At 59.6% G+C, this 27,600-nt stretch overlaps 2 protein-coding genes across 6 annotated transcripts; one reads left to right on the plus strand and one right to left on the minus strand.

Moving 5' to 3' along the window:
• Positions 1-3,008: 3,008 nt before the first annotated feature.
• On the plus strand, positions 3,009-4,718 carry SELENOM (selenoprotein M). Its single transcript, XM_071445846.1, has 5 exons — positions 3,009-3,225; positions 3,310-3,345; positions 3,435-3,469; positions 3,927-4,005; positions 4,095-4,718. Exons 1-5 carry the CDS (start codon positions 3,073-3,075, stop codon positions 4,305-4,307), a joined length of 516 nt encoding a protein of 171 aa, XP_071301947.1. The 5' UTR covers positions 3,009-3,072; the 3' UTR covers positions 4,308-4,718.
• Positions 4,719-5,350: 632 nt separating this feature from the next.
• Positions 5,351-27,362, minus strand: SMTN (smoothelin). 5 transcript variants are annotated; one of them, XM_071445833.1, is made up of 22 exons: positions 27,150-27,361; positions 21,977-22,137; positions 21,641-21,734; positions 21,454-21,532; positions 21,076-21,359; positions 19,492-19,594; positions 19,091-19,308; positions 18,901-18,964; positions 17,656-17,710; positions 16,767-17,575; positions 15,711-15,814; positions 13,582-13,698; positions 12,415-12,573; positions 12,248-12,323; positions 11,814-11,978; positions 11,201-11,263; positions 10,975-11,038; positions 10,474-10,644; positions 10,255-10,375; positions 10,032-10,183; positions 8,529-8,702; positions 5,351-6,281 (listed from the first exon to the last, which is right to left on the minus strand). In XM_071445833.1, the coding sequence occupies exons 1-21, from the start codon at positions 27,198-27,200 to the stop codon at positions 8,558-8,560; spliced, it is 3,255 nt and encodes a 1,084-aa protein (XP_071301934.1). In that variant the 5' UTR covers positions 27,201-27,361; the 3' UTR covers positions 5,351-6,281; positions 8,529-8,557. The 5 variants fall into 5 exon arrangements, with proteins under 5 accessions (XP_071301934.1, XP_071301935.1, XP_071301939.1 ...); XM_071445834.1 differs by having other exon boundaries at positions 19,091-19,296; positions 27,150-27,360; XM_071445838.1 differs by having other exon boundaries at positions 16,767-17,090; positions 17,618-17,710; positions 27,150-27,359.
• Between the last annotated feature and the right edge of the window lie 238 nt (positions 27,363-27,600).

Consider the following 27,600-nt stretch of genomic DNA (forward strand, 5'->3'; position numbering starts at 1 on the left):
CGGGCAGTTGTGTGTGAGCGTGTGAGTGTGTTTGTGTGTGTTGTTGTGTCTGGCTGTGTGTGTATTTACACATGGGCTGTGTGTGCTGCATGTGCATCTCTGTGTGTGTACTGGTCTGTGTGTGCAGCTGTGTGTGTGCAGCTCTGTGCAGCTGTGTATGTAGCTGGGGATGTGTGTGTGTGTCTGTGTGTGCGTGTCTGTGTGTGCAGCTCTGTGTGTGTAGCTGGGGATGTGTGTGTGTGTCTGTGCAGCTGTGTGTATGTGGCTTTGTGTGTAGGTGCTGCTGTACCTGTGTGTGGCAGTGCCCATGTGCTCCAGTGCCTGTACAGCGTTTTGTACAGGCAGGTCTGAACACCTGCACTTGGGGTGCACACATACACAGGAATCTGGGTGACAGGTTTATCCTCATCCTGTGCCTGCTACAGTGTCTGGGGAAGGCTGGAGCTTGAGGAGGAGAAAGAGCCGGGTGAATTAAGGAGTGAGGCAGAGGAGGATACTGGCCAGAGAGTATAAGATCCTTGGATCGCCATGGGATTCAGTCAGGAGCCAAAGGAACTGTGGGAAGTCCCTGCCATCGTGAAGGGGCACTTGCAAATCATTTGTGATCAGTGGTGGCAACTGGGAAAGGACTGAGGAGAGTCGATGTCACACTGCTCTGCACTGGACACAGCACTCCAGGGGTAGCCTCATAGGAGCCTCTGTGACCTCCTTTGGCCTGCTAACAACACCCCCCCAATGCAGCTCAGGATGTCATTCACCTGCTTTGCCCCAAGGAGATGGTGAGCTCATGGTCAGTGAGGGTCAGGGAGTGCAGGGTTGTGGGGGTGGGGTGCGTGTGTGTGTGTGTTGGTGTGTGCTGTTGGTATGTATGTGTTGGTGTGTCGTTGGTATGTGTTGTTTCTGTGTCGGTCAGTGCAATGGTGTGTTCTGTGTGTATGTGTAGTTGTTTGCGTTGCTCTGTGTGTTGGTGCTGTTGGCGTGTATTGCTCTGTGTGTGTTGGTATTGTTGGTCTCTGTGTGTTGATCTGTGCTCTACTGGTGTGTGTTGCTGTGTGTGTGTGGTGCCATTGGTCTGTGTGGTGCCAGTCTGTGCAGTTTGTGTGTGTGTGGGTGTTGTTGGTCTCCATGTGTCAATCTGTGCACACTTGGTGCTGCTGTGTGTGTGGTGCTTTTGGTCTCTGTGTGTTGGTCTGTGCACGGTCGCTGTGTGTTGCTCTGTGTGTGATGCTGTTGGTCTGTGTGGTGCCCATCTGTGCACGGTTGGTGTGGTGGGTTTCAGGGCTGGCTAAATGCCAGGGCACTTAATAGAATATCCTTATTCATTTCCTGCTGTGACATAGGATTAGGAGGAAGGCAAAGCAGACTTAAACTTGAAAAGGGTATAAAGAAAAGTTTATAACAGTAACTAAAAGAAAGAATAATAAGAATTCTAATAAAACTTTTAGAACATTTCTCCCCCATAACCTTTTCTTTCTCTCTAACAATGTACAGAAACAATTCAGTTTATTACTTTTAGAATAGTCTTTCTTCAGTTTACTTAGGGAGAGAAGTCTCTCGTTAATATATGAAGACTGCTCTATAAGAAAACAGTTCTCTCCTGGCTTTGAATTTCTATTAATAGTAGCCACCAGGAAAATCTGCCATTGTGAAGTCCTTCCCATTTTTCACAGGTTCTCCCACAGCTGTGTTTATGGGCCATGTCAACTTATGGGGTACTGTTTTAAAGATGAGCTGCTTAAGAGCAAAGGTTCTCTTCATCTATCATTGAAATCATAATTTCTGGGAATAGAGGTCTTCTTTTCTCCCTGGGGGCACAGGGTCTTCATCACTCTTTTCTCTCTCTGTATAAACTTATGGGATCACAGCTACTTTAACATCTGCTTACTTTAGCACAGAGGCCTTTGCTAGATATCTACCATTTGAATGATTCATCTCCCCTGACTTTTCAATGCATTACAGGGAAAAAGAGCCTGATGTATCAATTATATTTTTCTCCATATCTTTATAAGAGTACTTTCACTAAAGGCATTTCTTTATCCCTCCCTCTGGGACTTGACTTCTTCATTGACCTCAGTGACTTCGTGCTATTCTGCTACGTGTTTGCACTCTGTCCTTTTCTCTCACTCGAGGGAGGACTGAAGCACTGGAAGAGTTAATATCTCACCCGGGGCCTGCAGACGGTTACATGGCCCTGGCCAGGCTCTGTAGCTTGCAGCCGGAGCTGCGGCTGGGCTGGGGGGGAACGCAGTTAGGATCTCGGCAGCCGGGCCATGACACAGCAGCAGCACACCGGGGGCCGATGGCTTCTCCTCCCCCTGTCCGCTGGGTGCAGGTGAACCTCAATGGCAGCAGAATTTTGGCCGAGCCAGCCCAGCCCCGGCTGCTCCTGGGGCCCAGCAGACCCCGCTCGGCCTGGGCTGGTGGCAGGGCAGGGCTCGGTAGCAGCAATATGTCAGCAGCCGCAGCCGCGGCCCGGCCTCGGCCCCGCGGCCTCCCCTTTCCTTGCCCGGCAGCGATGGGGCCCGGCGGGCGCCCTGGAGAGGGGCTCGGGCCCGCGGCAGGGGCTGCCCGGCTCGGCCTGCCTGACACGGGCCCGGCCCAGCCCGGCCTCCTCACCTGCTCTCAGGCCAGAAGGGAAAAAGACCCTCCTGGGCTTTTTTGTCTTTAACAGGTATCTTCACAGAGGCGTGTACAGTTTCCTTAGTAGTTTAACAAATTGTCAGTTTTCAAAACTAATTACTGAATGATCTTTTTGTCAGACACAGGGGAAACTGCTAGCAGCCTCTTTTAGAAAGTCACTTCCATGACTGCCTCCAATATAAAACCGCGACAGTTGGTCTGTGTGTTGCTGTGTGTGTCGCTGTGTGTCGCTCTGTATGTGTCGCTGGTGTCGCTGTCGGTCTGTGCACGTTGAGCGCTCGCGGCTCTTACGCGCCATTCACAGGGTGCGCACGCGTCTGCGCGCGAGACTGTTAGCGTTCGTGTGCGCACGTGTTTTGCGCGCGAGCCGCCGCGCATGCACGGCGCCGTGCGCGTGCTCGTGGCGCGCCGGACGTGGCAGCGGCGGGAGCGATGCGGGCGGTGCTGCCGGGGCCGGGGCCGGGGCCGGGGCCGGGGCCGTGGCTGTGGCTGCTGCTGGCGGCGGCGCTGGCGGCGGGCAGCGGCTCGGAGCACCCCCGGCTCCGCGAGACCGTGCTGCAGGACCTGGCCCGCGGCAAGGTGGAGGTAAGCGCGGGTGGGGACCGCGGGACGCGCCGGGGGCGAACCCGTTTTCCCGCCGGGTGCCTGACGGGGTGTCCTCTCCCGCAGACCTGCGGCGGGTGACGGCTGAATCGCCTCAGGGAGGTACGTACTGGGGCCGGGCCGGGCCGTGCCGTGGCGGGGAGTCGGGGCTTCCCTACCCTGAGCCGGGCCCGACTGGCCATTCTCCGCAGGTGAAGGCGTTCGTCACCCAGGACATCCCGTTCTAGTACCTGCCGGCAGCGGCTGCAGCGCTGGGGTCCGGATGGGATGGGATGGGATGGGGGATGGGATGGGATGGGGGATGGGATGGGTGAGGGCCAGGATGCAAGGGAATGAAGTATGGGAGGGGATGGGCTGAGGGACAGGATGGGGTTTTGTGAGGAATGAAGGACAGGGTTTGGGGAGGAGTGGAGAACGCGTAGTTGGGGAATGTGATAAAGGATAGGATGGTATTACATGGGAAAGAGGATGGGATGGTAGGCAGTGAAGGATGGGATGATGGACAAAACAGATGGGATGGAAAACAACAGGATATGAGAGAAGATGGGTTGGGATGGAGGATGGTACAGGACAGACAGGAATGGGATGTGATGGAGGACAGAAGGGGATGTGATGAAGGATGGGATGGTATAAGGATTGTGTGGGCCTGATCAGTGCTGCCCATTCCTTGACACATTGCCCAGCCATAACCTGGAGATGAAACACCTGCCTGGTGCTGACCCTGAGCTTGTGCTCCTCAGCCTCCGGTATGAGGAGCTAGAGGTGAGTGGGCAGTGCGGCACCTGCTGCCACAGGGCCTGGGGTGCTCAGTGCCCCACAGGTGCCAGGCTACAGCCCCTGTCTGGGTGCAGAGAATTCCCCTGAGCGACATGACCCGGGAAGAGATCAACCAGCTGGTGCAGGAGTTGGGCTTCTACCGCAAGGAGACGCCTGATGCCCCTGTGCCAGAGGAGTTCCAGTTTGCCCCTGCCAAGTCTCTGCCAATACTGCCGCCCCCCCAAGCACCCACTGCTGATGGCAAGACCCCACCCAAACATGACAAGGAAGAACACCCAGACCTCTAGCAAGGAGTGGCACCCTTAGGACAGGGTCCTGCAGCCAGTCCCCAGTGCAGGGAATGAGGGCGTTATGGCAGCTGGACATGGTGTCACAGGGTGGCAAAGGTTTTCCCCCCCACTCTTGCTTGTGTGCTGGTTGATGCCCTCCTGTCCTTGGAGCCCATTATCCTTGGCCAGTCAGGAGGAGCAGCATTTCTTGCAGTCTCTTGCTGTGCCCAGATGTTTAGCTGCTCCCAGCACCGGGCAGCAGTATCCTGCCTGCATGGGACAGGATGAAACCCTCAGCAGAAAGCACCAGGTGCTAAGGGTAGATGTGCTGAGTCCCAAAGGTGGGAGAGCTGTCCCAAGAAGGGGAATTTACCCCCCAGCAGGGTTTATGTCATATCCACCTCCTAGTAAAGCTTTTATTTGCAGTCATCTGCATTGTGTCATCTTTTCAGAGGGAGCTCGGTCGTGTGCATCCCAAACTGCTCTGTTCCAAGGACAGCTGGGTGCCCCAGAGCTTCTCACAGAGGTAGAAGATGGCACAGTCATAATCACTTCTGGTGAGCCATATACCAACCTACAGACCAACTGTGCTGTTCCTGTGCCACCCCTCCCCAGCATGATAGAGGGGTGAGGGTGGTGGGCACCATGGCATGGGATGAACTGTTCTCACAGGGTGCAGGAGGATGGGCATGAGCCCATGAGTGAGTCCTGCAGTGTTGAACCAAAGCCCCATGGCTGCACTGGCCCAGTTGGAGACATCTGGCCCTCAGCTAGGGAAGGCAGTGGGGCACAGCTGCACTTGACCATAGTCTTGCTGGCCATGTGGGAGTTTTTCCCTGTGCCAAGCCTAGGGCAATAGGGGGCAGTGAACCTTGGTCTGGGGATGGCTCAGCTATGGACATCATCAATGAGGTGAGGAGCTGTACATGCCCCAGTGTCCCTCTGGGCTGGGTAAGCAATTGAGTTGCAGGTAGAGGGGCCTGCAGCAGCTGGACTGCCAGCATTCCCCAAGCACTGTGGTGTGCAATATGCCACTGGCAGAAGGACCTGAACCAGAGGCATTGCCCTAGATAAACCTTTATTATCTGGCTGGTGTTGGTACACGTGTCAGCGCAGGTGTAGAGATGTGACAGAAGGGCGAGCAGCGCTGAGCACATGGGTGGCCTGAGCTGGAGAGGAGAGTGGGGACGGTTGTCCCAGCTTGCACCGTTCACCTTGCACTCCCCTGGGACCCCTTGCTGCTACCCCCTCCCCAGCCCACAGGTGCCCCTAATGTGGAAGTGCCTCAGGTGCACGTGGAGGTGGGAAGCAGGGAGTTGGCACGGTTGTGGAGCTGTCCCCAGGGAGGTGACACCAAGCAAGGCCTGCAGTGGGCAGAGAGGCTTCGTTGCAGGGGACCAAGGGAACCGCTGACAGGTGCTGCCTGCAGGATATACCATGACCCTGGCTGAAATGCACAGCCCTGCTCAGCCACAGACCCATGAGGTGGCCCGAGTCTGAGGGCACAGCTGTGCCCGCGCTACCCCAGGGACATAGGGATGGTACCTGCAGGGCAAATAATTCTTGGAGAACAAATAACTTAAAAGGCTGGAGTATGGGGGGCAAGCCAATGTGGGAGCATCCCCAGCAGTGCCCACCTGGCTCTGCCCACAGGGTCAGCCCACAGCTGGCCGAGGCAGAAGCAGCTCTGCCAAGGCAGAGGTGTGGGGGTGCCCTGGTGGAAGAGTTCTCCTGTCCCCAGTGCCAGACCCATGGCCCCCCAGACCCTCCCAGGCAAGCAGCTCCCTTGCCCGCAGGCAGCTCTGGGGTGAGGGCAGCAGTGGGGGTGGAAAGGGCAGGCTCTAGCACTCCTTCTGCCGCATGCGCAACTCGTGGCGACGCAGGTGGTTATAGAGGGACTGCACGTAGGTGAAGACGCACTTGGCGTCAGGCTTCTTCCCCATGATCATCATGTCTTCAACCTCCACCAGCGGCACGCAGTCCACCAGCGTCCTGCAGAGATGAAGCCTTCAGCATGGCCTCAAACAGGCTGCCACGTGTGGGGGCTGGGATGGGCACCCCACACTGCCCAGGGCCTGCTGGTGTGGGCACTGCTGCCCTCAGACCTGCTGAGCTCCTTTCCACACCCCTCCACCCCACCCTGGTACCACAGTCCTGCTCCTGACACTGGGAAAAGCATGTGCTATCTGCCCTGGGAGGTGCCTGCCCCAGGGCAGGGGTTTCCCAATTGTCTGCACCCCTGGCTGCCCAGATGCTCTCCATCCCACTTCTTGGTGCTGGCAATCATTCCCTGCTAAAGCCGTGCCCACCCTCCTCCTCTTGCTCCTCCAGCTGATGCTGATGTCCTCTAGAGAAAGTCCAGCCTGGCTGCAGGTGTCTGCTGTGCCCTTGCCTCAAACCCCACCAAGTGATTCAGGGAAAGCAGGGGATGGGTCTTGGTTATGTGCTGCCCCTTACTCCTGCCTCAAATCCTGGCCCTGATGTTTTGCCTTCTCCTAAGCCCTGCCAGTCTGGCTCCCTCCCCTGCCCTGGACTGGAACCCAGGGGCTACCTGCACCAAGCACAGCACACCCTACTGCCCTGCCTCAGCTCACTCAGCCCTGGCCTATCTTCTCTCTCTGCCCCACCACAGTGCAGGGGTCCATGCAGGACCTGGCTCCAGGAGCTACCAGTCTTGTGGCACCCTGGAAGATCAGTTGTGGTTGTGTCCCCATCCCCATAGTAGCCTTGGGGCTCTGCCACTGCCCTTTTCGTGGGGTGGCCTACTCTGCCTTGCCACCCATCCAGTTCCCTGGGCTATGTCTCTGCCCAGGTTGGGGCTCCCTGGGTCCTTGAAGGGACTGACAACACAATTAGGAGTCATGATGACAACCAGGAAAGGCATGGAGCAGATCTGGCAACCTCTTGTCCTCTCCTTCCTACAGGGAGAGAAGGGGTGGGGGGCACAGAAGCAACCCCACCACTTCTGCCAACCCTCCTGGCCTTGCCCAGGCCCCACACCCCTACCAGGCACTGTTTCCCCTTCAGGCTGCTGCTGCTGCTGGAGCAAGGGCTGCATTGGCACTGGGGGCGGTGCTGACACAAACTGGCAGCACCTGCTGCTGCCATGGCCAGTTCAGCTGCTTTGGCCTGGGCCACTCAAGTTTCTGGCCCCAAGGCTCTGGGTGCACAAGGATGTCCCAAGGCAGGGATCTGCCCCCAAAGACAGGGTACACAAGGAGGCTCTGAACCCTAAGCTTGCCACCCACCACAACACCCTCAACCCCCAAGCCCTGAACCTCCCCTCTCCCCTCCTGCAGTAGCCCCACTGCACACGTTGGCCCCCTAGAAGAGTCCCATCCCAAGGAGCGACCCCAGCCAGTGCCAGCCCCTGGGGAGCAGCAGGGTCCAGGAGAGCCCCCCACCCTGAGTCCCATGGCCCCAGCCATTGCATTAGGTCTCTGCTGCCTGCTCAGTGGGCTCCAAGCCCACAGCCTGGCTGGCACCAGCCCCACCTCATGATTTGGCCACCGTGAAGGTGGGAGGGATAATGCTTGGGGCCTTGGGAAAGCCCTTGCCACTGCCAGCCTGGCTTAGGGTAGTGGTGGAGCAATGGCAGTGCACAGAGAGTGACTCTGCCCTTATAAAGCCATTGTTTGGGCCCTGGTGTGCCAGCACTGTGCAGAGCCAGGGGAGCCAGAGCTCTAGCGCCAGCCAGGATGCCCTGAGACAGGCACAAACACTGCAGGACCTGAGCCTTGAGTCACACTTTCCAGGCTCCCGCTTCTGCCCATATATGAGCAGGCAGCCTCTTGGAGCTGGGCATGCACCCTGAGGCAGGGGAATTAGGCAGCAAGTGGAAGCAGTGATGCTGCAGCATCCTCAGGGGCCACCCACACTCAGACAGCACCATTCAGAACACCTTGGGTGGCATCCCCAGCAGCTGACCCCTGGGTCAGGCTCAGCCATGGGGGCACAGCTCTGTTCTAACTACTGCCCTCCCCACAGCTGGAGAGCAAACAGCACTCCAGGGTGAAACAGTACCCCCTGCCCAAACCTCCACAAGGTGCTATTCCAGAAGGCTGAAGCCCAGCCAGCTGTCCCTGCCAATTTCCTGCTAGGCCCTGTCTGGCACCGCCAGGACTTGCCCCTCACCCATCAGCATCCCCCAGTCTCATCCACAGCCGAGGCAGTCAGTTCCCTGCCGAGCCCTGGTGGTGGTGGGCACATGGGCAGGTACTTGGAGGGGAAGGTTCTCACCATCAGTCCTGGGGGGGGCTGACAATGGGCTACGACTTTTTGGTTTTTACCAGCCCCTTCTGGACCAGGCAGCGATAGAATTCCTGAATGTATGTGTACACACACTTCCAATCTGGCTCGCGCATCCGGACCATGTCCTCCACGTCCAGCAACTGTGGACAGTCCGCGTGCTTCCTGGGTGCGGGGAGAGAGAGGGGCAAGCCAGTGACCGCAGCCCAGTCAGGGAGGGGAGGAAGAGAAAACAAGAGACACAGATCAGTGCAGTTCCCATCCCACTGGCAGCTGCTCCGCTCTGGCATGCTCTGGGGATGCACGATGCAGGGGCAGGAGGGCTCCAGGCACCCCATGCCAAGGCCATTCAGTGATACTGGGGGGGCACAAGCAAGGGGGAAAGGGGCAGGTGAGTGGTGTGGAGAGGCGTGAAGTCCAGAGGGAAAGACAGACAGAAGAGGAGGAGGAGTAGGAGGACGAGTGAGGTGTTCTGGCACGCCAGGTGCTCGGGGTGCGGGTTCCAGAGTGGAGCGGCGCTCTATACAGCTCCTATATAGAACTGCTGGGAGGATGGCGGGGGGAAAACCCAGCCCTCCTGCCCAGCTCCACTTGGAACCGCGCGGCACAGCCCTGGTGCAGGAAGCTCAGGAAAGGACGCTCACAAGAGCTGGAGGAGGAGGAAGGACGAGAGGCCACCTGGCTTCCAGGCCGGAGAGATCGATGGCTCTCTCAAGTCCGCACACCAGTTTCCCAATTAAGGCAAAAAATCCATTAACAGGAGCGCCAAGAGCCAGGCCCACAGCCCCCTTCTCGCTCCACCAAACAGCACCACGGCACCCTGGGAGCTTGTGGGAATCCCCATCTCACCCTGCCACCTTGGACATCAGCAGGATGGGACCCCCCCCCACCCCCAGCCCTGCCCCCTGGCAGGGTACTGGAGGAGAAGAGTGGGTGGGTGGGAGAGAGACAGAAGGAAGGAGAGAGGGGCTGGCTGCCAGCCCTCCAGCTAGGTGCACTCCCATCTCTCAGCACCCAGGAAAACAGAAGCAAAAAGGGAAAGGAAGAGACTGGAGAAGGTGCAATGGTGTTTGAGCCCCTACAACTGTGAAAGGAGGAACCTGGCATAGGTCAACCCTGCTCCCCCCACAGGTTGCAGTCCCACACCTGGTCCCCCAAGATGGAAAGTACTGCTGGAAGCCAGGTGGGCTCATGGGGCTGCTGCTCTGCCTTTGGGTGCTCTGCCCCACATTCAGGAAACCAGACCCCTATACCCACCCTTGCCACACCAGACTGGGCTGCACTGGCCTCCTGTGACTCTGCCCATACCAGCTGCTGTTTGCCCCCACAGCACCTAACCTTGTTGCATTGCATGGGGGGAGTGACACCTACAGGCACCCACCTCCAGCACCATCAACTCCATGTGTCCCCACTCGCCCCAGCAGCGAGCAGGAGAGCCACCCCAAGCTGCTCCAAGCCATCCCAAGTCCATATGATGGCCAGAGAGGTACGTACTCTGCAGAAGAGAAGGCCACCTCGAAGTTTTGGCGGCGGTTCTGGGGCGTCAGCTTACTGTAGTCAAATGCATCAGGGAAGAAATTGTGGACCAAGGCACAGAAGGCCATGCCATCACTCCAGCTAGATGAGAAGTTCTGGATGTCCACGTGCTGAGAAAGCAACAAAGTTACCAAGGGATAGAGTGACTGGCCCTGGGACAGGAAGAGGAGGTGGCACTCACCTCATAGCCCCGGGTCTTGGCTCTGCACCAGTCCAGCAACATCTGCTTGATACTGTTGGCATTAGGCACACCAAAGCTGGAGGAGCGCTGCACAGTGGTCTGTGTTGCTGCAGGGTTTGAACTGTGACAGGAGACATGGAGTATTATCCATAGCTGCAGGGTGTTGTTATTTGTGCAGCAGTTACTGCCCTGGCCAGCCTGCCCCAGGCCCAGCCTCACCTCCCACCCTCCTTCTGCAGCTTCTCCATCATGGCCTTGCGTGCCTGAGAGGCCGATGTCTTGGGCAGGCTCTGAGCCTTCATCAGTTCCTTCTTCTTCTCCGCCTGACGCCGCTCCAGCGCGGCCAGGCTGCTCTGCCGAGAAGCACTCTCATCTTCACGGTCAAAAATGCTGGGAGAGAGACAGGCAATGCTAAAGGGGCTCTGGGCAGCCCAGAGGAGGGCAAGCAGTGGTCTCAGCCCATGGCCAGCCCTGGAACTCTGGAGACCTCCATGTCCTTGGGATAGAAGAGAGGTGGCTTAAGGTCCTCAGCTGGCAGACATATCTCTGTGCCCAAGGAAGGACCCATGAGAACCTCTGAACACAGTGGATGTACCTCAAGGACCAGGAGGCTTTGGAGTCACATTTGTGTGAGGACACTGCAAGCTGGGCAGAGGATTTGTGCAAGCAGATAAGTGACAGGGACTATGTGGGGCTGTACCCACAGGCACCTCTGCTCACCTGCCTGTCTTTTTGGATGAGGAGCTGTAGGATGATTTAGTTTGAACGAAAGTGCTGTTGCCATCTGCAGAGAGAAAGGAAGGAAAGAGGCCCTGGGCAGAAGCTGAGGGCAGCTGTGCCGGGAAGGCAGGACTCTGCCTGCACGGGGGCACTGATGGCTCAGCAGCAGTGATGCCCCAGGGTTACACCCTGAGGATGCTATGGGGAAAGGGCAGGAAAAACTTACTGTCTGATCTCTTCACATAACTTGACTCCATGGTTGTAGTACGGGAGGTCTTGCTGCCATCACCTGCAGGGACAAAGCAACAGGAACTGCTGGGCTGGGAAGAGCGGCAGCCACAGACACATGCTGCTGCCAAGCATTCACACCCACTCACTGCAACAGGGAAAAGTCCCAGGTGGTAGAGCCATGGGCATAGCAGGCAGAGGGAGGACAGAGCGCACGTGCCCCCCAGGCAGAGAACAAAGAGGCAAGCGCAAAGCAGCAGGGCGCTGGGGCATCCCTCAGCCCCTGCAGCCACTCAGCTTGAGCCATCCAGGGACTGGGAGAGCAGGGATATAGGAGGCAAGACACAGGCCAAAGGTGCAGATAAGGCCCTGCCATCCTGACAGGGTTGGGGATTCAGAGCGAAGTCACCAGAGCAAAACCCTAATTATCCCCAGGCAGGCTCTGGGCAAGCCAGAGACTCAGCTCTGAAACACTGTCCTGCTCCCAGGACAGTCTAGCCAGACTCAGGACAGGCAGTGAACGGTAAAGGAGCTGTGGTGGCAGAGCACTGGGAAGGATTCTGCAAGGCCCCCAAAGGGCTGGCACACCCCCCTCCTGGCCCAGTCCATACTAGACTGGATAAGACGCTCAGTCTTGGTGACAGTGCTGCATGCCGAGCCATCGGCTGACTGAGTGCTCTGTGTGGTGGTGGTCTCTGTGGCATGGCCAGCCCTTCCTGTCACAGATTGGCTCCTAGCCTCCTGCAGCCGCTGGTCCCGCTCCTTCTCCCGCTGGTCTGCAAACATGAGTGGGAGATGGCATCAGCAGGGAAGTGGGGTGGTGCTCATTGTTTCTGCCACACCAGGAGTCCTGCAGCTACTGCTGGCCCACAACTGGTTTGTGGGAAGGATGATGTCCTTGGTGTCACAAAGCCAAGGGGACAACAGAGGAACCAGCACACACTGGTTCCTACTGCTTCCCCACAGCTGGACAGCCACACTTCAGTGCCCTATATTTGCCACCACCACCATTCTGACCCTAGCAGGGATCACCATCCCCGAGTACCTCGCTTGCGCTGGCGCAGCTCCCGCATGGCATTTCGAATCAGCCGTCGTTCCTCAAAGTCTGTTGTCCGATCCAACTGCAGGAGGGGGAAGTCATCATTAGTCTTCTGCCATCAGCTTGAGGTCCCTTTACCTTCTTGCAGGAGCCCAAACCAGAGGAAGAAGTACCATCTTATCCAGGATATCCTCATCTTCAATCTTGCTCAGCTCCTCAACATTCAGCTTGCTCCTTCTCTCCACTTCCCTCACTTGCACCTTCTCCATGCCGTTGGGCAGCTCTGGTTCTCGCCTTGGTGCCTGCTGCTGCTCCACCACCTCTGGCTCCATCTGCAAGAACATCACCATGCAGCTGAGCCCCCTGCCAGCTTGGCCACACCCCCACCTCTTCTCAGGGTCCAGGCTCTCATCACCCTGACACCTGCCCAGTGCTACATACAGGCGGTGAGAACCCTAGAGAGGATGTGCCACATTGGGCCTAAGTGCTCTCAGCTGGTGGGTGCCACAAGCATCTGCAGCACCCAAGGCAGGCAGGGGAACATGGCAATCTGCAGCACCCCATGCCCCAGGAAGACCCAGCAGTCCCTCTCTTCCTTCCAGTCTGGCTGCCATAATATCTCCAAATCCTCTCTGCTCCCTGCTAGGAGGTGGCTGGGTTCCCCAGCAAGCAGGAGTTGCCCACAGCTCTGGGCCAGGCAGTGGCTGTTACCCAGCAGTGGGCAAGGTGTTGGCAAGGCCCGTGCACACCATTAGCAGCACAGGGATTTTCATGGAATTAAGGGACTTAGTGTAGAGAAGAGCTTGTGCAGCAGGTCAAGAGCCTTCCTCTGCATCCCTGCCAGGATCTAGGCCAGTTCGGCCCCTGCCTGAGCACAGCCAAGTCCCTTTCAGCACAACCCCCCAGCAATGCATAGCAGGCAGTGGGCCAGGCCCAGAATAGGGCACAGGGCACCAGAGATGACAGAGTGGGGCCAGAGCAGCCATGCACACACCTGGTCCCATCCTGCATCCTGTGACCTGGTAAACCGATCCATGGCAAAGCCATCAGCCGGAGTTAACACTGGCCACATGCACCCATGCCACCACCTGTGCCTGGTGCTGTGGTGGAGGCAAGACTGCTGCCTGGGGCCTCCCACCTGGCACACTGGGAATGCGAAACAGGTGGGTGCACAGCCCCACCAGCGAGCCCAAGGAGTGGCAGATCCCCATGGTACCGTGTCCCCATGCACCACTGCCACAGTCACACCTTGTGCCAGGGCTACAGATACCCCCAGGAGCCCTGGGGGCTGGTGACCCCCTCCCTTCCCCCTGTCATGGGACAGGGCTGCCCACACTCACGCTGCTGTTGCTTCGGGAGAGATGCAGGGTTGATTGCTGGCGTGTACTGGAGAAAGTGGGTGGATGGGCCACAGGGACACTGGGCTCCTCAGTGCCCTCAAAGTGAGCGCAAGGGTCCTGTGCTTCCAGAAAGAGGGTGCTGATGTCCTCCCTGCGGGGCACCTGCAGCCCTGGTGCCAGCAGATCGAGGCGGCGTCCCAGGCGCCCCAGCTCTGCCCGTAACTCCAGGTGCTCCTGTTCCAATGTCTGCAGTGCCTGTGCCAGCGCCTGCACTCGCTGCAGAGCCCGCTCCAGCTGCCCCTCTGCTGCCCCCCGGAACGCCACCAGCTCCTGCCGTAGCTCTGCCAGCTCTGCTACCCCAGCCTGCGCCAGCCCCTCCAAGTTGAGCCCTGGCATGATGGCGGTGCAGGCGCTGTAGCGAGCCCCGTTCAGCTGTCCTGCTGCCCTTTATAGGGGCCCAGGCACCCCCCCGGCTGGAGGCTGGCCCGCTCCCTGCCTGTGGGCTATTCTGGTCCCAGCAGCCAGGGGTCCCGTGCAGGGGTGCTGAGCCAGGCGCCACACTTGGCAGCACATCCGGCTGTGGGACCAGGTGGCTCAGCAAGGGGAGCCCTGCAAGAGGCCCCCCCACCCCTGGAGGCTTCCAGGGCCAGATACCAGCCATGGGGCTAGTGGGGACTAGCCCTGACCACAGCAGTGCTGGGTGAATGAAAAAGCAAACCACTGCTGGGTTCTTCTGTCCAAGAGCCTTCCCACTCTGGGCCAGCATTGTCCACAGCACAACATCTCCAGCCCCAGGCTGGCATTGGTGCAAGGGCGTTGGTCACAGCACGGATTTTAGGTCTTCATACCCCTGTGCTCCCCAGTGCCTGCCCCAGGGGGAGCAGGTCCCTGCACAGGTACAGGCAGCACCCCACAAACAAGAAGACATGCCACTGTGGCTACTGCCCCCAGGTCTCTACAGCCTGCTGGTCCTCCAACCAAGCCCTACATGGCAGGGCTGCCAGCACCACTGCCTCATCCTCCTTCTCCTCACTGCCCATCAGGAGCATACCTGGAGGCTGCATCTCCTGCCAGGCAGCCAATGGGTCTCAGGTCCCCCACCTTGCTTGACAGACCCATTAATACCTTAATGAGAGCTGACAAGTGCTTGGGCCAAGCATGCCCAAACGCATTAGCACAGGGAAGTCACCGCACCGCAGCCAGCTGCCCAGAGGCAGGACCTGCTGGCAGGTGTGGGCAGCACCTGTGGGCACTGCCTGCCTTATGCTGGCAAGGGCTGGGCTGAGGATCGGGTGAAGCCAGTGGTACCACAGCCACTGGCAGTGACACAGGCCACCCACAGGGCCGTTCCTGCAGAGGCAGCCAGGCGTGCGTGGCCATGAGTGAAACAGAGCCACGTTTGACATCCTGGCTCCTGCCAAGGCGGCACACGGACGCCTTGCATTACCCTAGATGGGCAGGAGCAGATTAAAGCACTTGAAGGGCTGTCTCCTGTGTGCACCCAGCCCCAGGATGGCCACAGCCTCACAGCCTGCCCTCCCTGCAAAGACACTGCAGAGGGGTTGTTTTTTCAGATTTTTTTTCCTCCAGTTGCACCCAAGAATCCCTCCTCGTCAGGCTGGGGCTTTGGGCACTCTCCACTCAGCATGGCATAGCAGAAACTTGAAAGACCCTAACCCACAGCTCCAGGGTGCTTTAGAGACCTTTGAGGAGTAGCTCCCCTCCAAGGCAGGCTCCCCAGACACATGGCCAAGGTCCATCCCCGAGGAAAAACAGAGGGGTGGTTGGCAATGGGTTTTTCCCTGAGCTGCTGCCACCCTTAAAGGTGTTTAAAACAAAGTGAGACCCACAAAAGATTCCTTGTCCCCCTCTGTGCACCTCCCCAAGTGTCTGAGTACATGGTGGCACAGTCCAGAGTGCAGGGGGCTCATTCAGGGCAGTGCAACCACACACAAAGTCCAGGGTCTCTTGATGAAAAAAACCCTATCAAAACAAAAGCACCAACCAAAACCAGACAGCCTCTGCGGCATGCTGCCTACACTAACTCCTTGGTCCCTGGTCCCCAAGCCCTGGAGCTGCCAGGTAATGGCCAGGTGCAGCACAGTCCCACAGACCCCCTGGGCACTCACCTTGGTGACATTGCTGCTGACACTGCTGATGTTGCAGATGCTGCTGACGCTGCTGGGGATGGTGGTGATACGGATGGGGGCATTCCGCAGATCCAGAGTCACCTCTGCAAGGGGAGCAAGAGGCATGTGGGGTCTGAACCAGCCCACAGGCTCAGCCCCACAGCTGGGGAGTGGCTCTGGCTGGGCTATCTGCCTGCCTCACACATCCTGCCCTAGCAGGGAGCACTGAGCTCTGGCATAGGGAAAGGGCTTTGGGGGTGAGCAAGAGATGGGGCAATTGAGACCCCTCGCTGCCCTGGCTTATCATCCACCCCAAAGAAGGGCGCTTTCTGCAGTGTTTCAGCTGGAGCCAAGACCCCCCAGTGAGAGGGATGGCCACATCTGCGGGCAAGCAGGATTGGGGCAGGGCTGGAACAGACACGGTGCAGCTGTGGGATGGGACAGAGCAGGATGGCGTGGGCTCCCCTGAACCAGCAGGTCAGTGAGGAGAGGATGGGGCAGGGCTGCAGGGGCAGGGCAGGGATTGGAGAATGACCCCAAACATAAACACAGTAAGACGGTAGGGCTAGGGACAGGCTGCAGGGCAAGATGGTCTCCTCGAACTGAGATGCTCCAAGCACGATGAGAGTGCATGCCAAAGGATGAGGGCTACCAGGCATGCTTTGTTCTTCTGGCAGCACTCAAATGCCCCTGCTGCCACTCTGCCACCGATCAGCACCCACCTGGCCTGGCTCAGCATGCCTGCCTCCACCTGCCCGCCTCCACCTGCCCATTTGTGCCCATCAAATGTCAGTGCCCGACGGCCCACTGGCATCCACCTGCTCCACTGCCCAGCTGTGCACACTGTCGTATTAGGAGCACAGTCCCGTAGTGCTTACAGCCCAGTAGATGTCCATTCCCGTGCGGTGCCCACCTTCCCGAGAGATCCACACCTTTTTCAGTCCCACCTCCCTGCATGACACCCATGCCCATCACCCCTACAGTGTCAAGCCTTATGACAGATGCCATCTGCCCACTGGACCTGTCCTGCACACCCCGTACCCCATCAGTGCCCACCTGCCCGCTGGCCGCCGGGAGTGGCCGTGATGCGGGGCGCCAGGGGCTGCACGCGCCCATCCTTGATCTCGATGGTGAAGAAGGTCTTCATGGCGTCGAGGCGGGAGCCGGCAGGGCGCGGGGCAGGGCGCTGCTCTGCGCCGCCGCTGCCCCGCGCGTTTTGAGCGGGCGCCGGCGGGGCCGTGCGGGGCCCCCGCTGCCATTGGGCGGCCCCGGCCCCGGCCCGCCCCCCCGCGCCGCCCGCCCCCGCCGGCCCGAACCGCTGCGCGCGCTCCCGCACCGAGCCGGCGGCGGGGGAAGGCGGGGGTCCCGCGGGGAGCGGCGCTGCGGGGATGGGCGCGGGGTCACCGGACTGCGGCCGCCAACGCGTGTCCCCGCCGGCCTGGCCTCGCACCGTGCATGCAGCGCCCCGCGGTGCCCCCTGCGATACACTGCTGCCCCCCATCCTGGGGTGCCCCCTGCGATGCATGCTGGCCCCGCCCCGGGATATCACACTGCGCATGCAGCCCCCCCTAGGTTGCCCACACGACGCACAATGCCCCCGGAGCGCCTGACCGTGCATGCAATCCCTCTCGTGCTCACGGGAGGTACTGCGGTGCCCCAGAGATCCCATCATAAGCCAGCATTTCCCAGGGTGGCTGCAGCCCCTCAAAGCCTCTGCTCCCTCCCCCAACTGCACATGGATAGGAGGGAGGGAGGGATTCTGGGCAGGAAGCAAAAGGGGCAGGTAGGCAGCCAGCAGCATCCTGCGGCATCCTGGCACTGCGGAGCTCCACACCTGCCCAGGCTCCAGCAGGGACATCCCACCACTGGAAAGCAGAGAATGGAGGCAGCCATCACTAGGATCTTACCCGTGGGGCCAGCCAGGGAGGAGGGCACCAGCTCCCACCGGTGAGTATTTGGGCGAGCCGGGGTCCCCATGACCTCCTGGGTGGGCACTGATGCTTGGAAAGAGACAGGCCAGGGAAGGAATGACAAAGGAGGCAGAGGGTGAGCACAGCACAGGTGCTACTGGCATCGCCCCACCACAGCACAGCACCCTGCAGTCTCCCTCCCCATCACTCCACACTCCCCAGAGCTTAGTGCCAAAATCCATCAGCACTTGTGGGCTGCCTTGCACCCCAGGCATGGGCTCTGTCCTGCAATGCAAAACCCCACTGCAGAGGGTAGGCTGTGTGCCGAGCAGTGCAGTGGGGGTCCCTGGGATCTGTGCTGAAAGGTTGGGATCACCCCTGTCCTCACCAGGCCCTGGCATATCATCGCCTCTGGAGAGACCTTGAAGGGGCCAGGTGGCTCAGCCTTCAAGGGTGCAGGCAGAGCTCTCTGCCCTTGGGCTGGAGTCATTGATGCCCATGGAGGGAGGGGGCTCAGCTTCTCCTCAGAATCCAGGTTTGAGCCCCCTGTGAGGCAAGGGGGGGGTCAGATCCTGCACACTTGCCTCTACCCCAGGGCTGTGCCATGCTTCAGCCTATCACCCCTAGCATCTTCCCAGGGCATCTTCCTTCCCAGGAGCCAGCAGCCTCCAGGGGCTCCTCAGAAGGACAGCAACCTCTGCCTGTCAGGGCAGCACCCCTGACCCTGGAAGCAGAGAGCTGCTTTTTGTTTTTTCCACATTTCCTCTTGGCATAGCCATGGGGATGGTTTTCCCAGCAGTAGGAAGAGGGCAACTGCTGGCCACTGGAATCCCTCAGGGCTGTGGGGAGGCCCTGCAGGGTGCTGGGCCCAAGGTGGGGGTGGTCAGAAGCCAGCCGTGCACAGCTCCCAGCCTTATTGGGACAAAGAATGCAAAAGGCCAGGATTTGCTACTGGCACCGATTCCCTTTCATGGCCCTGCAGTAACCCGGCCAGAGTGGGAGCCCCAGTAAACAGCCCGCCTTACACCCAGTTCCCTGGCTGGGGTGGGCATTGCCACCACTTGGCTAGGCAGCAATCGGCCCCCAGCTAGGGGTGGCCTTTCGCCTGGCCCTGTCCTGCACTCACATTCCTGGCCCAGCACACGTGGGCTGGAGTCATGTCCCCAGGGCTGCCTGCGATGTACATGCTGCAGGACAGGGGAGCAGGGGGGCCTTGGGGTGGCACTGCCCAGCTGGCAGGGGGACAGCTCTCATGTCACCCCCCTCAAGGCTACACTTACCCACTGATGGCCTCTCATGTCTCCCACCTGGCTCCAGCACCTGGCAGTGTATCCCAACATGAAGCTGTGGGAGTAGAGGGGCAGAGCACTCAGCTGGGGGTTACATGCAGTCCACCCATCAAGTTGGCTTCACCCACAGACTGCCAGCCCTGGGCAAGGAGGGCAGTGGCAGCTGCCACCAGTTTTGTACCTGGCTGCCAGCACTGGGCTGGCCCGGGATGAATTGCTCCCCTCTGGGGCTTTGTGACACACTGGGCTCTGGGGCGCTGGCAGGGCTGCCCAGGTTCCCTTCCTTCCAGGCTGCCTGGGGCTGACCCTGCTGCAGGTCCTCACCATCATCCTCAGGCTCTGGACTGGGCTCTGGGACTGGCTGCAGCGCCAGGAGCACGAGGTTCCCTGAAACCACAGCTGCGGGTGAGAAGAGTCTCTGCTCAGGTAGCCTGCAGCTGCCTGCAATGCATCCTGCAGCCCCTCCAGGCACCTGGCTGCCCTGCCCACCACTGTGAGATAGTATGCCCTCCATCGTCCTGCAACTGGCCCCAGGCATGCAACCCAGACAGGATTTTGCCATGGACATTTGTGGGAACTCACCCTGAGCACCAGGTTTCTGGGGGTCTCCTGCTTGCTGGCTGCACAGCTCCTGCATCCCAGCTGGGACATGCTCCTGCTCCACCACATCCTCTTGCTTGCGGGCCTGGGGGGAGTAGAACCAGCCCTGCTCCAGTCACCCACTGGGCCACCATGGCCCATTCCAGCCAGGGATGCATAGGTTGTGGACTCTTCCCATGCTATCCAGGTCGCTGCCTGCAGGCTGCTGGGAATTGACAAGCCAGTCCCTGCACAGGGGTCACAACAAGAGGCTCACAGGGGGACAAGTGTTCCCACACCCTGCTGCATCCTGTGGGCAGGGAGAGAGACAGTGTCTAGTGAAGGCGGACCCCAAACCTGCCCCATGCCTCTAGCCCAGGCACTCTAGGGCTCTGTGATGCAGAGAACATCCAGTTTTACAATACCGTGTCCCTGTCAATAGCACCTGCAGCTCTGCTTGGCAAATGATGAAATATTCCAAACATAGGACCACACGCAGGTGACAGATCTGTCTCTGACATAAGTCAGAGCAGGGTTGGGGTGTCCTGGTGTAAGCTAGGAAACAAGGTGCCAGTCCTGGCTGTGCCAGTGCCTCTAGCAGCACCATGACTCTAGGGCAGGGGGAGATGAAGAGGGGCCTGTACCCTGAGAGGGCACAGGAGAGCCAGGCCCCAAACCCAGGAATGGAAATGGCCACATAGAAATCAGCCAGATCAAGTGGAACAGTCCTTTCAGCTGCTCAGTGATCTCCCAGCCCAGCCAGGGCTTGGGGGCAGCATGGCAGCACATCCAGATGAGGAGGCAGACAGTGCTGAAAGGTGGCACAAGGCTACATGCCTTTGGCAGTCTCCTGCTACAGCCCTGGGGCAGGCAGAGGAAGAAGCAGGGCTGGACAGAGGCAGATGGGAGAACCCACACCTTCTTACCCGGCTGCGGGTACACCCATTGCTTCTCCTCTTCCCACCCTTGCAGGGCAACCCCACAGGGTTGGATGCAGAGATCTCCTACCACCACAGAGTCTCTGCAGTGTCATCCCTGCTGCACTGAAAACCCCAGTTTGTGCTCATTCCTTGCAGCTCTGCCCACCAGTTTATCCCTCCCCCATCCAGAAAGCTCCCAGCAGCTTCAGTCCAGAATGAGCTCTGGCCCCTCGAAGGCTAGGAGGAATAGCCATTATGAGAAGGGGGACAGGGAATTGAGGTTTCTACCCATGCAGGAAAACTGCTGCAGGAGAGATGAATAGCAGTTGCCTCCAAAGAGCCCCATCCCCAAGAACTGGAGCAGAGATGGGTGCACCATGCGCACCAGGGGCTCCCAGATCCCCATCAGGTAGCATCCTTGGGAGAAGCCCAAGGGGCACCCTGGCCTGAAGACCCAGCCCCAGCTCACCACTGCTGGGGCCATGCTGGCACAGCCCAGCCGTGTTTTCCCTGTCCCCAAAGACCCCAGCCCCACCTGTCTCAATCCCTTTGGGCAGGCAACCACAGCTTGCCCAGGGCTCTGTACTCCAGACAGGCTGGCACAGGAATCCCCATAAAAGGTGAAATCTTGAACAGTCCCACCCCCTGCAGTGCTCTACACACTCACCACTGAGCCTTTGGGCTGCTGGGCAGGGGCCTGCTTCACAGCCTCCCCATACCCACTCTCCTCTGGCCCAGCCAGTGGTGGCTCTGCATCGTCCTGCTGGCTGCTCTTCCCGCTTTTGTCTGTGCCTGGAGGCTTGGTGCTATCCTCACCACAGCTTTTTTCACTCCCGGTAAAGACTGGTGTTTCAGCATTGTCCCTCTGGAAGATTTTCCTTTCCCCAGGCACAGTGGGGGGCTTGGTGCCATCCCTTCGGCTGCTCTGCACATTCCCAGCCAGGGTTGCAGCTGAGTGGGAGCAAAGATGGTGTTCAGGAAGGAGCTGCCCACATCTCACACCTTCCAGGGCTTCCCCCCCAAGAACATGGGAATGGTGCCTCACCTTCAATCTCCTCAGCCCGCAGCTTACGGATGGCAGCTCGGATCAGCTTGCGCTCCTCATACTCACCCGCTGCCCGCAGCTGCAAGAGGGAAGGACCCAGGAAAGCCCCGGCACAGGGTGACCTATGGTCAGCCCCAGCACAAGTTCCGTCCCAGCAAACAATCTGCCCCGGCACATGGTCGCTCACCAGTTTTGTCAGTTCCTCCACGCTGGTGATGGCCTCGAGCTGCTCAGACAAGGCAGCCAGGGCTGCCTGCTGCTCCTCTTCCAGGCGCCGGGACCTGAGCAGGGTGAGAGGAGTGGCCATCTGGGAGCTGTCACAAGTGCTTGCGAGCAAAGTCCCCTTGTGGGCAGCTGGCAGATCCAGGCAACAGGCCCCACCATGCACCAAGCTGCTCTGTGCCACGCTGCTCCCACCCTCATGTTCACTCAAATCTGTCCCAGCCATAGTGGGGCCAGGTACCGCAGCCCCCATCTCCCAGGGCAGAGGCAGGGAATGACCCCAGCTCACGACAGGACTCACTGTGGCCAATTCTCCTTGTTGTCCTGTCGGTGGCTGCTGCGTTCTGGGCGGAAGCGCTTGGATGCCAACGTCTCCTCGTCTCGCTCCAACTCCTGCCGCTGCAGCTCCCGGATAGCCGAGCGGATGCGGCGCCGCTCAGCCAGGTCCAGTGTGGCCTCCAGCTGGGTGCACAGGGCAGGGCTCAGCACTGGCTCTGGCTGCTGAGTCCCCATCTCAGCCCTGGTGCCGCCCTCTCCCACACTGCCATGAGTTGCCCACGCTCTGGACAAAGGCACTGTCTGTGTGTGGCACCCACGTGCCCAGTGCACGCTGCCCGGCACTGCCAGGCCCTTCAGGAAGTGGGCACGGCCCCCCCAGGACTGGATGCTGGAACCAGCCATAGTGAAGAGGGGCTGTCACGGTGGCACCGAGACCTCTGGGCATGTAAAGGTCAAAGAGACAAGCATGGGAAATGAACACCCACCAGTGGTCCTACTGCCTGCAAGGGTTGGTGCCCTGCAGCTCTGCCCCTCCCAGTAGCACCAGCTCTGGAATAAGTCCTCCTACCCATGCCAGTCCCTCCAGCAGCAAAGGGACAGGAGAGCCCATTCCCTTCTCATCCCCTGTTCCCCAGGAGGTGCTGGTTGAAAGGACCCCAGCATCCCACCAAGGAGTCAGCTTGTCCACCCTGCAGCCCTCCCCATTCTCATTCATTGCTAGCACATAGCAGGTGGCTCTTGGAACCAAATCCATGAGTGGGATCTGTTCTAAATCCAAGTCCAACCCTTTATTGTGTGGGAAGCATAGCCACAACTCACCCACAAATGCCCCTCATGAACATCTCACAGGCACTCCAGGTGCTCTTCAGCCCACCAAAGGCCAGCACCTGGCAAGGGCGTGCAGAGCTGCTCCCCCTCTTCCAGATCAGGTCAGCCCCACTACCAGCTCCAGTTTTTCCAGAGCGCTATGAACACACCTCCTGATGTTCAAGGGGCAGAAGGCAGCCAGATATGCAGTGAGAGGCCAGTCAGGGCAGGCATGGCCCCACTATCCTTACACTGTCCTGCTGTAGGACATCAACACCACCCTAACATCAGGAACCCGGAAGGTGATTTTCCATGGAGCTCATTAAAATAAACCAAATGACCAACACCAGCTGCTGTCAGCATCAAGCTCCATTGTGCTGGGAGAAGCCATGGCTATGCCATAGGACAAGTGCATCAGTCCCTTCCCTTCCTATCCCATGGGCCACTGAGAGGCCACCCATGCAGGCTCTCCGGGTTCCGCTGCAGCAGGGATCCAGGGTTAGTCCCTTGACTGGACCTGAACTGAGCCACACTGCAGGCACCACACCACTACCTGTATGCAGACTTCTCTGCAGAGAAGCTATCTCTCCAGAGAAGCTATCTCCCTTTGCCCTCTCTGCTTGGAGTTTGGTGATATGGGAGGGTATTCCCATCTTAGTGAAGCCAGCAAGCACAGAGCAGGCACAGAGATGCCATGTGCCATCCCAGCAGCAGCCAAAACTGTTGTACTCTAACCTTTGCCAGCCACAAAGCCCAATAGGGAGCATTATCCTTCCCCAGCTGGGAAGATACTGGTGGCCAGGACTACCAAGCCCTAGGGCAAACCAACTCTATATAACACATAACCTTTGGGGGAGCTGCCTGGAGCCAGGGTGCTCTTTCCTTCCCACCCCAGCAGCCCCCACCACGCCAGCAGGCAGCACCATTCCTTCCAACAACCTGGCTAGACCTGAGGCCTGCAGCCCACTCTGGGCTTTTATCCAGAGCAGGCACCTCTGCCACCACAAGGCCAGGGAAGCAGCTGGGAAGAGCAGGAGCCACGGCACTGCCAGAGCAGTGGAGAGTGTTGGAGAGAAAACCAGCACCTCCATCCTCATGGGCCTCTCATTTCCCATCTGCCCTAGATGGCTGCTGGCATCCCAAGGATGCCACTACAGTGGGGACAACTATGACCACGAAAAAGGCATGGTCCAGCAGCAATGGCGGCCAGCCAGGAAGCCTGGCTCCCTGCAAACAGGGCAGCATAGATGGGCTGGGAAGTGGTGGAATTTGGTTCAGCTCAAAATGAGGGGATGAAGGCAGAGCTTTGTGGTAAGGACAAGCTCTCCCTGCAGACATCCAAAGGCTTTGAGAACAGGAAAACAGTCCTCAGCTGCATATTGGGTGGCCAAGGCCTTGGCTGTTCCCTGAATAAGCTGCTGGCAGTGAGTGGCTTGGCCCAAGCAGCTGGGTCAGGCTAGCTGGTTGGGGGAGAGAGGAGAAGGGGCGTGTACACAGCAGCTGCAAAAGTCGTGAGTGCCAGGAAAGGAGGACACAATGCAACACCACCCCTGCAGACACTGGTGCAGAAAACATGCTGGCACCAGTGTGTGCTGAGTGGCACCCACATGCCAGCTCTGGGGTCTGCCCTATCCAGGAGGCTCCAGCTGGGACCTGACATGCACTCAGGTCCTGGAAGGCTTCTCCCCACAGGAGAAATGGCAGGGCAGGAGAAAATGCCTTATTCCAAGCCCACGTCAGCAGGGAGCTAGAATGAGGCAAATGAGCAGCTTTGGAAGCGCCGTAGCCAGTAGCAAGAGAAAGCATGACGGAAACCACAACAGCTGTGAAGGACCAAGGGGCCCAACCCTGCCAGCACAGGAAGACTCAGGGATCGGCACATGCCGGGGGCCTCATGGGCCCTGCCCAGCTGCCAGCAAATTAATGGCTCCAAGCAAACACCCTCCTCGGCACACAGAGTGCCTTTGTGAAAGGGCACTGGCACAGCACCCATAGGCTGCTTCCTCACTGATGCCCAGCACAGCAGTGCTCACAGCCCTGGTGCAGTGGGCAGCTCCCCCAGGAGGGCTGCAATTACCCTGGCATCCCCCATGGCTCTTTGGAGTGCTGCAGCACACAGCAATTTGGAGGCTGGAGCCTGGCCACAGGGAAACTGCTTTGGGACATCTGATGAGCCTGGAACACTGAGCACCACCTACAGCCTGAAGCTTCACTGGCACCTTTAGAAAGAGCCATGGGGAGCATGGCTGCCCCCCGGGCAGAGGAAAGGAGGAAGGACACTGGATGACAGGGATATGGCAGGGATGCAGTGCTTCTCAGGGCCATTGAAGATTTGCCAAAGGCTACTGGGTATAAGAAGAAGGGGATCTCATGGCAGCAACTTTTCTAGCTCAAGCCTGCCCTGCCTCTGTCTCCAAAGGTATTTATATCCTCCTTAGTCAACCAGACTAAGAGTTGGAGAGGCTGGGAGAGGGAAGCATTCCCCAGCCCAAAGCTGGCAGACCTCAGCCTGGAGCTCAGTAGAGCTGTAAGCACTCAAACAATCTCTTGCTTCTGGACATCCACCTAATGTCCACCCTGCAGTAGCACCCACCCCATCCCCCACAGCTCCCTCCTCCAGCTTCTCCAAGACCTTGGTCTCCTTTATGCAGCACCATTGGTTCATCACAACCGGCCTCCCTGGGACTGGGATACCAGTGGGCAGCTGGGGAGGGAATCATGCAGATGCCTATGGCAGGAGTTGCAGGGCAGGGGCTTCCTGGCAGCTCCCAGCCCAGCCAGCACAGGAGTGAGGGGGCTGCAGGGACCTCCTCAAGTCCCCCAGCCTTCTTCTTTCAGTTTCCCTGGGGACATTAGATGCTGCTGCCTAGGCGTCACTTGAGACAAATGAGGAGAAGCAAGGCAGAGTGGAGAGCTGGGGAGAGCAGAGAAGACGGGAGGAAGCTGTGGGAGAGGCAGTTTTCCCTTATATGGACTAATCCTCTTCCAGCTGAGTGGAGCCAAAAACCTAACCAGAAGAAAAATAATTCCTTCCCTGCCTCATGCCAGCTCAGTTGAGGCTCTCCCCAGCTTGTGCCACACAGCACAGGGAAATGTGGGTCACAAGCACAGTGCTCTGGGAAGGCGAAGCTTCAGCATGTCGAAGAAAAAGCATCCATAGAAGCAGTTCTTGCTGCAGGATGAGATCCACATCCCTGGGCTGGCCAGACACCAGGAACCCACTGCTCCTGAGGCTCCATCTCAGATCAGAGACCTCGGCTGGGATGTGGCAGAGCTGGAGCACTGGCAAGATGGGAAGACACTCTGACCATCCATCCCCGTGCCTCTGGATAGATGGCCCATTGGCCCCGAAATCACCCCACGAGAAGCAAGTGGGGTCCTCAGATCGAACCACGGGCAGGTCTGCATGTCGTCACTCCGAGCTGGCTGAGGGCTGCAGGACAGAAGGCTCAGCCGGGGGCAGCCCCCGTGCGGACCCACTGCACAGCCCTCACTTCCCGCCGGCATCCCGACTCTTTCCTGTTCCAGCAGAGCTGCCTTCCCGGCTGACTCAGCTTCCTGCTGTGACTATTCCCCATCGCTGGCCCGGGCCACCCCGGCTCAACCCCCAGGGCAGCCAGCATAGCCCTAGCCCCGGGCCGGAGGTCCCCGGGGTTGCCCAAAGCCGGGCACTTGTAGGGGCTTCCCGGGACACCAGACCCGGCTGAGTATCCTGAGTCCCTTTTCGGGACACGGAGGCCCTCGTCCTCCAGAGCCCACCGGCCGCGGCAGCGCACGACTGCAGCTCTCGCTCCTGGGGCAGCGCTCCGGCCGGTGGGTGCCCCAGGAGCCGCCGCGCAGGAGGGGATGGGATGCAAAGCCATTCAGGCAGAGCCCGGGAAGTGCGCCTGGCACAGCGCCAGCTCCCCGGCAGCGCGGGAGCCCGCAAAGAGACAGCGGGGAGCAGGGAACTGTGCCAACATCGGGGAACGATTCCCCGGGATCCGCCGGCCGAGAAGATGGAGCCGGGACAGGCGGTACGGCCAGGCGTGGTTGCGAGCAAAGGGCCAAAAGCGGCCAGAGCAGCGGGGCCAGAGTCTTCGGAATCACCAGAGCTCGTGCTGGAGCTCACCCCGGCCCAGAGCCCGACCCAGGCCAGTGCGGGTCCCTCCAGGTGCTGCCGCCTGGGACCAGCGCTGGATCTCCAGCGCAACAACCGCTCCCAGAGATGGCTCCAGAGTCCCCCGGCCGAGCAACAGACCCGAGGCCCGCCCGGTCTCATTCTGCCCGCGTCTGAGACAGCGGCCCCCGGCCCGGGGGTGTTCAAGGAAACTCCAGGCACGATCTACCCCCGGAACCTCCGCGGGCGCGCACCGTACCCAGAGACCCAGAGCAGTCTGGGGACTTACCAGCTTCCGCAGCGCTCCCTCGTCCATCCCGAGGAGACTCTCCTGAGACATCCTGCCCGTTGGGCCCGGGCTGCTGCGGCCGGGACCCGGTGTCGGCCGAGACAACAAAGCACGGCCGGGGCGGCGCGGCCCTGCGCTGGGTTCCACTGCGCTCCCGCCCCGCCCCGCTCCCCTCCCTTTCCCGACTCCGCTCCGCTCCCGTTCGTGCTCCCAATAGCGCCGCAGGGCCACCGCTTCCCACCGCCCCGCCTCGCCCCGCCGCCGCCAGCCCGGCCCGGCGCCGCCCCGCCGGACCTACGGGTCCTGTATCCCGGTGCCCAGCCCTGTTCTGGCACCGTGTAACAGCAGCCGTGCCGTACCATGCTGCGCCGCACTCACTCCCGTCCCGGACCCCACGCCGGTGCCGGTGTGGCAGAACTCGGGCCTGGCCACCTTGGGGTAGCCCCCCAGG

The sequence above is a fragment of the Agelaius tricolor genome, unplaced genomic scaffold (genome assembly GCF_023055355.1).
Source record: "Agelaius tricolor isolate 1412-34295 unplaced genomic scaffold, bAgeTri1.0.p SCAF_20, whole genome shotgun sequence".
In the NCBI taxonomy this organism is placed as follows: Eukaryota; Metazoa; Chordata; class Aves; order Passeriformes; family Icteridae; genus Agelaius; species Agelaius tricolor.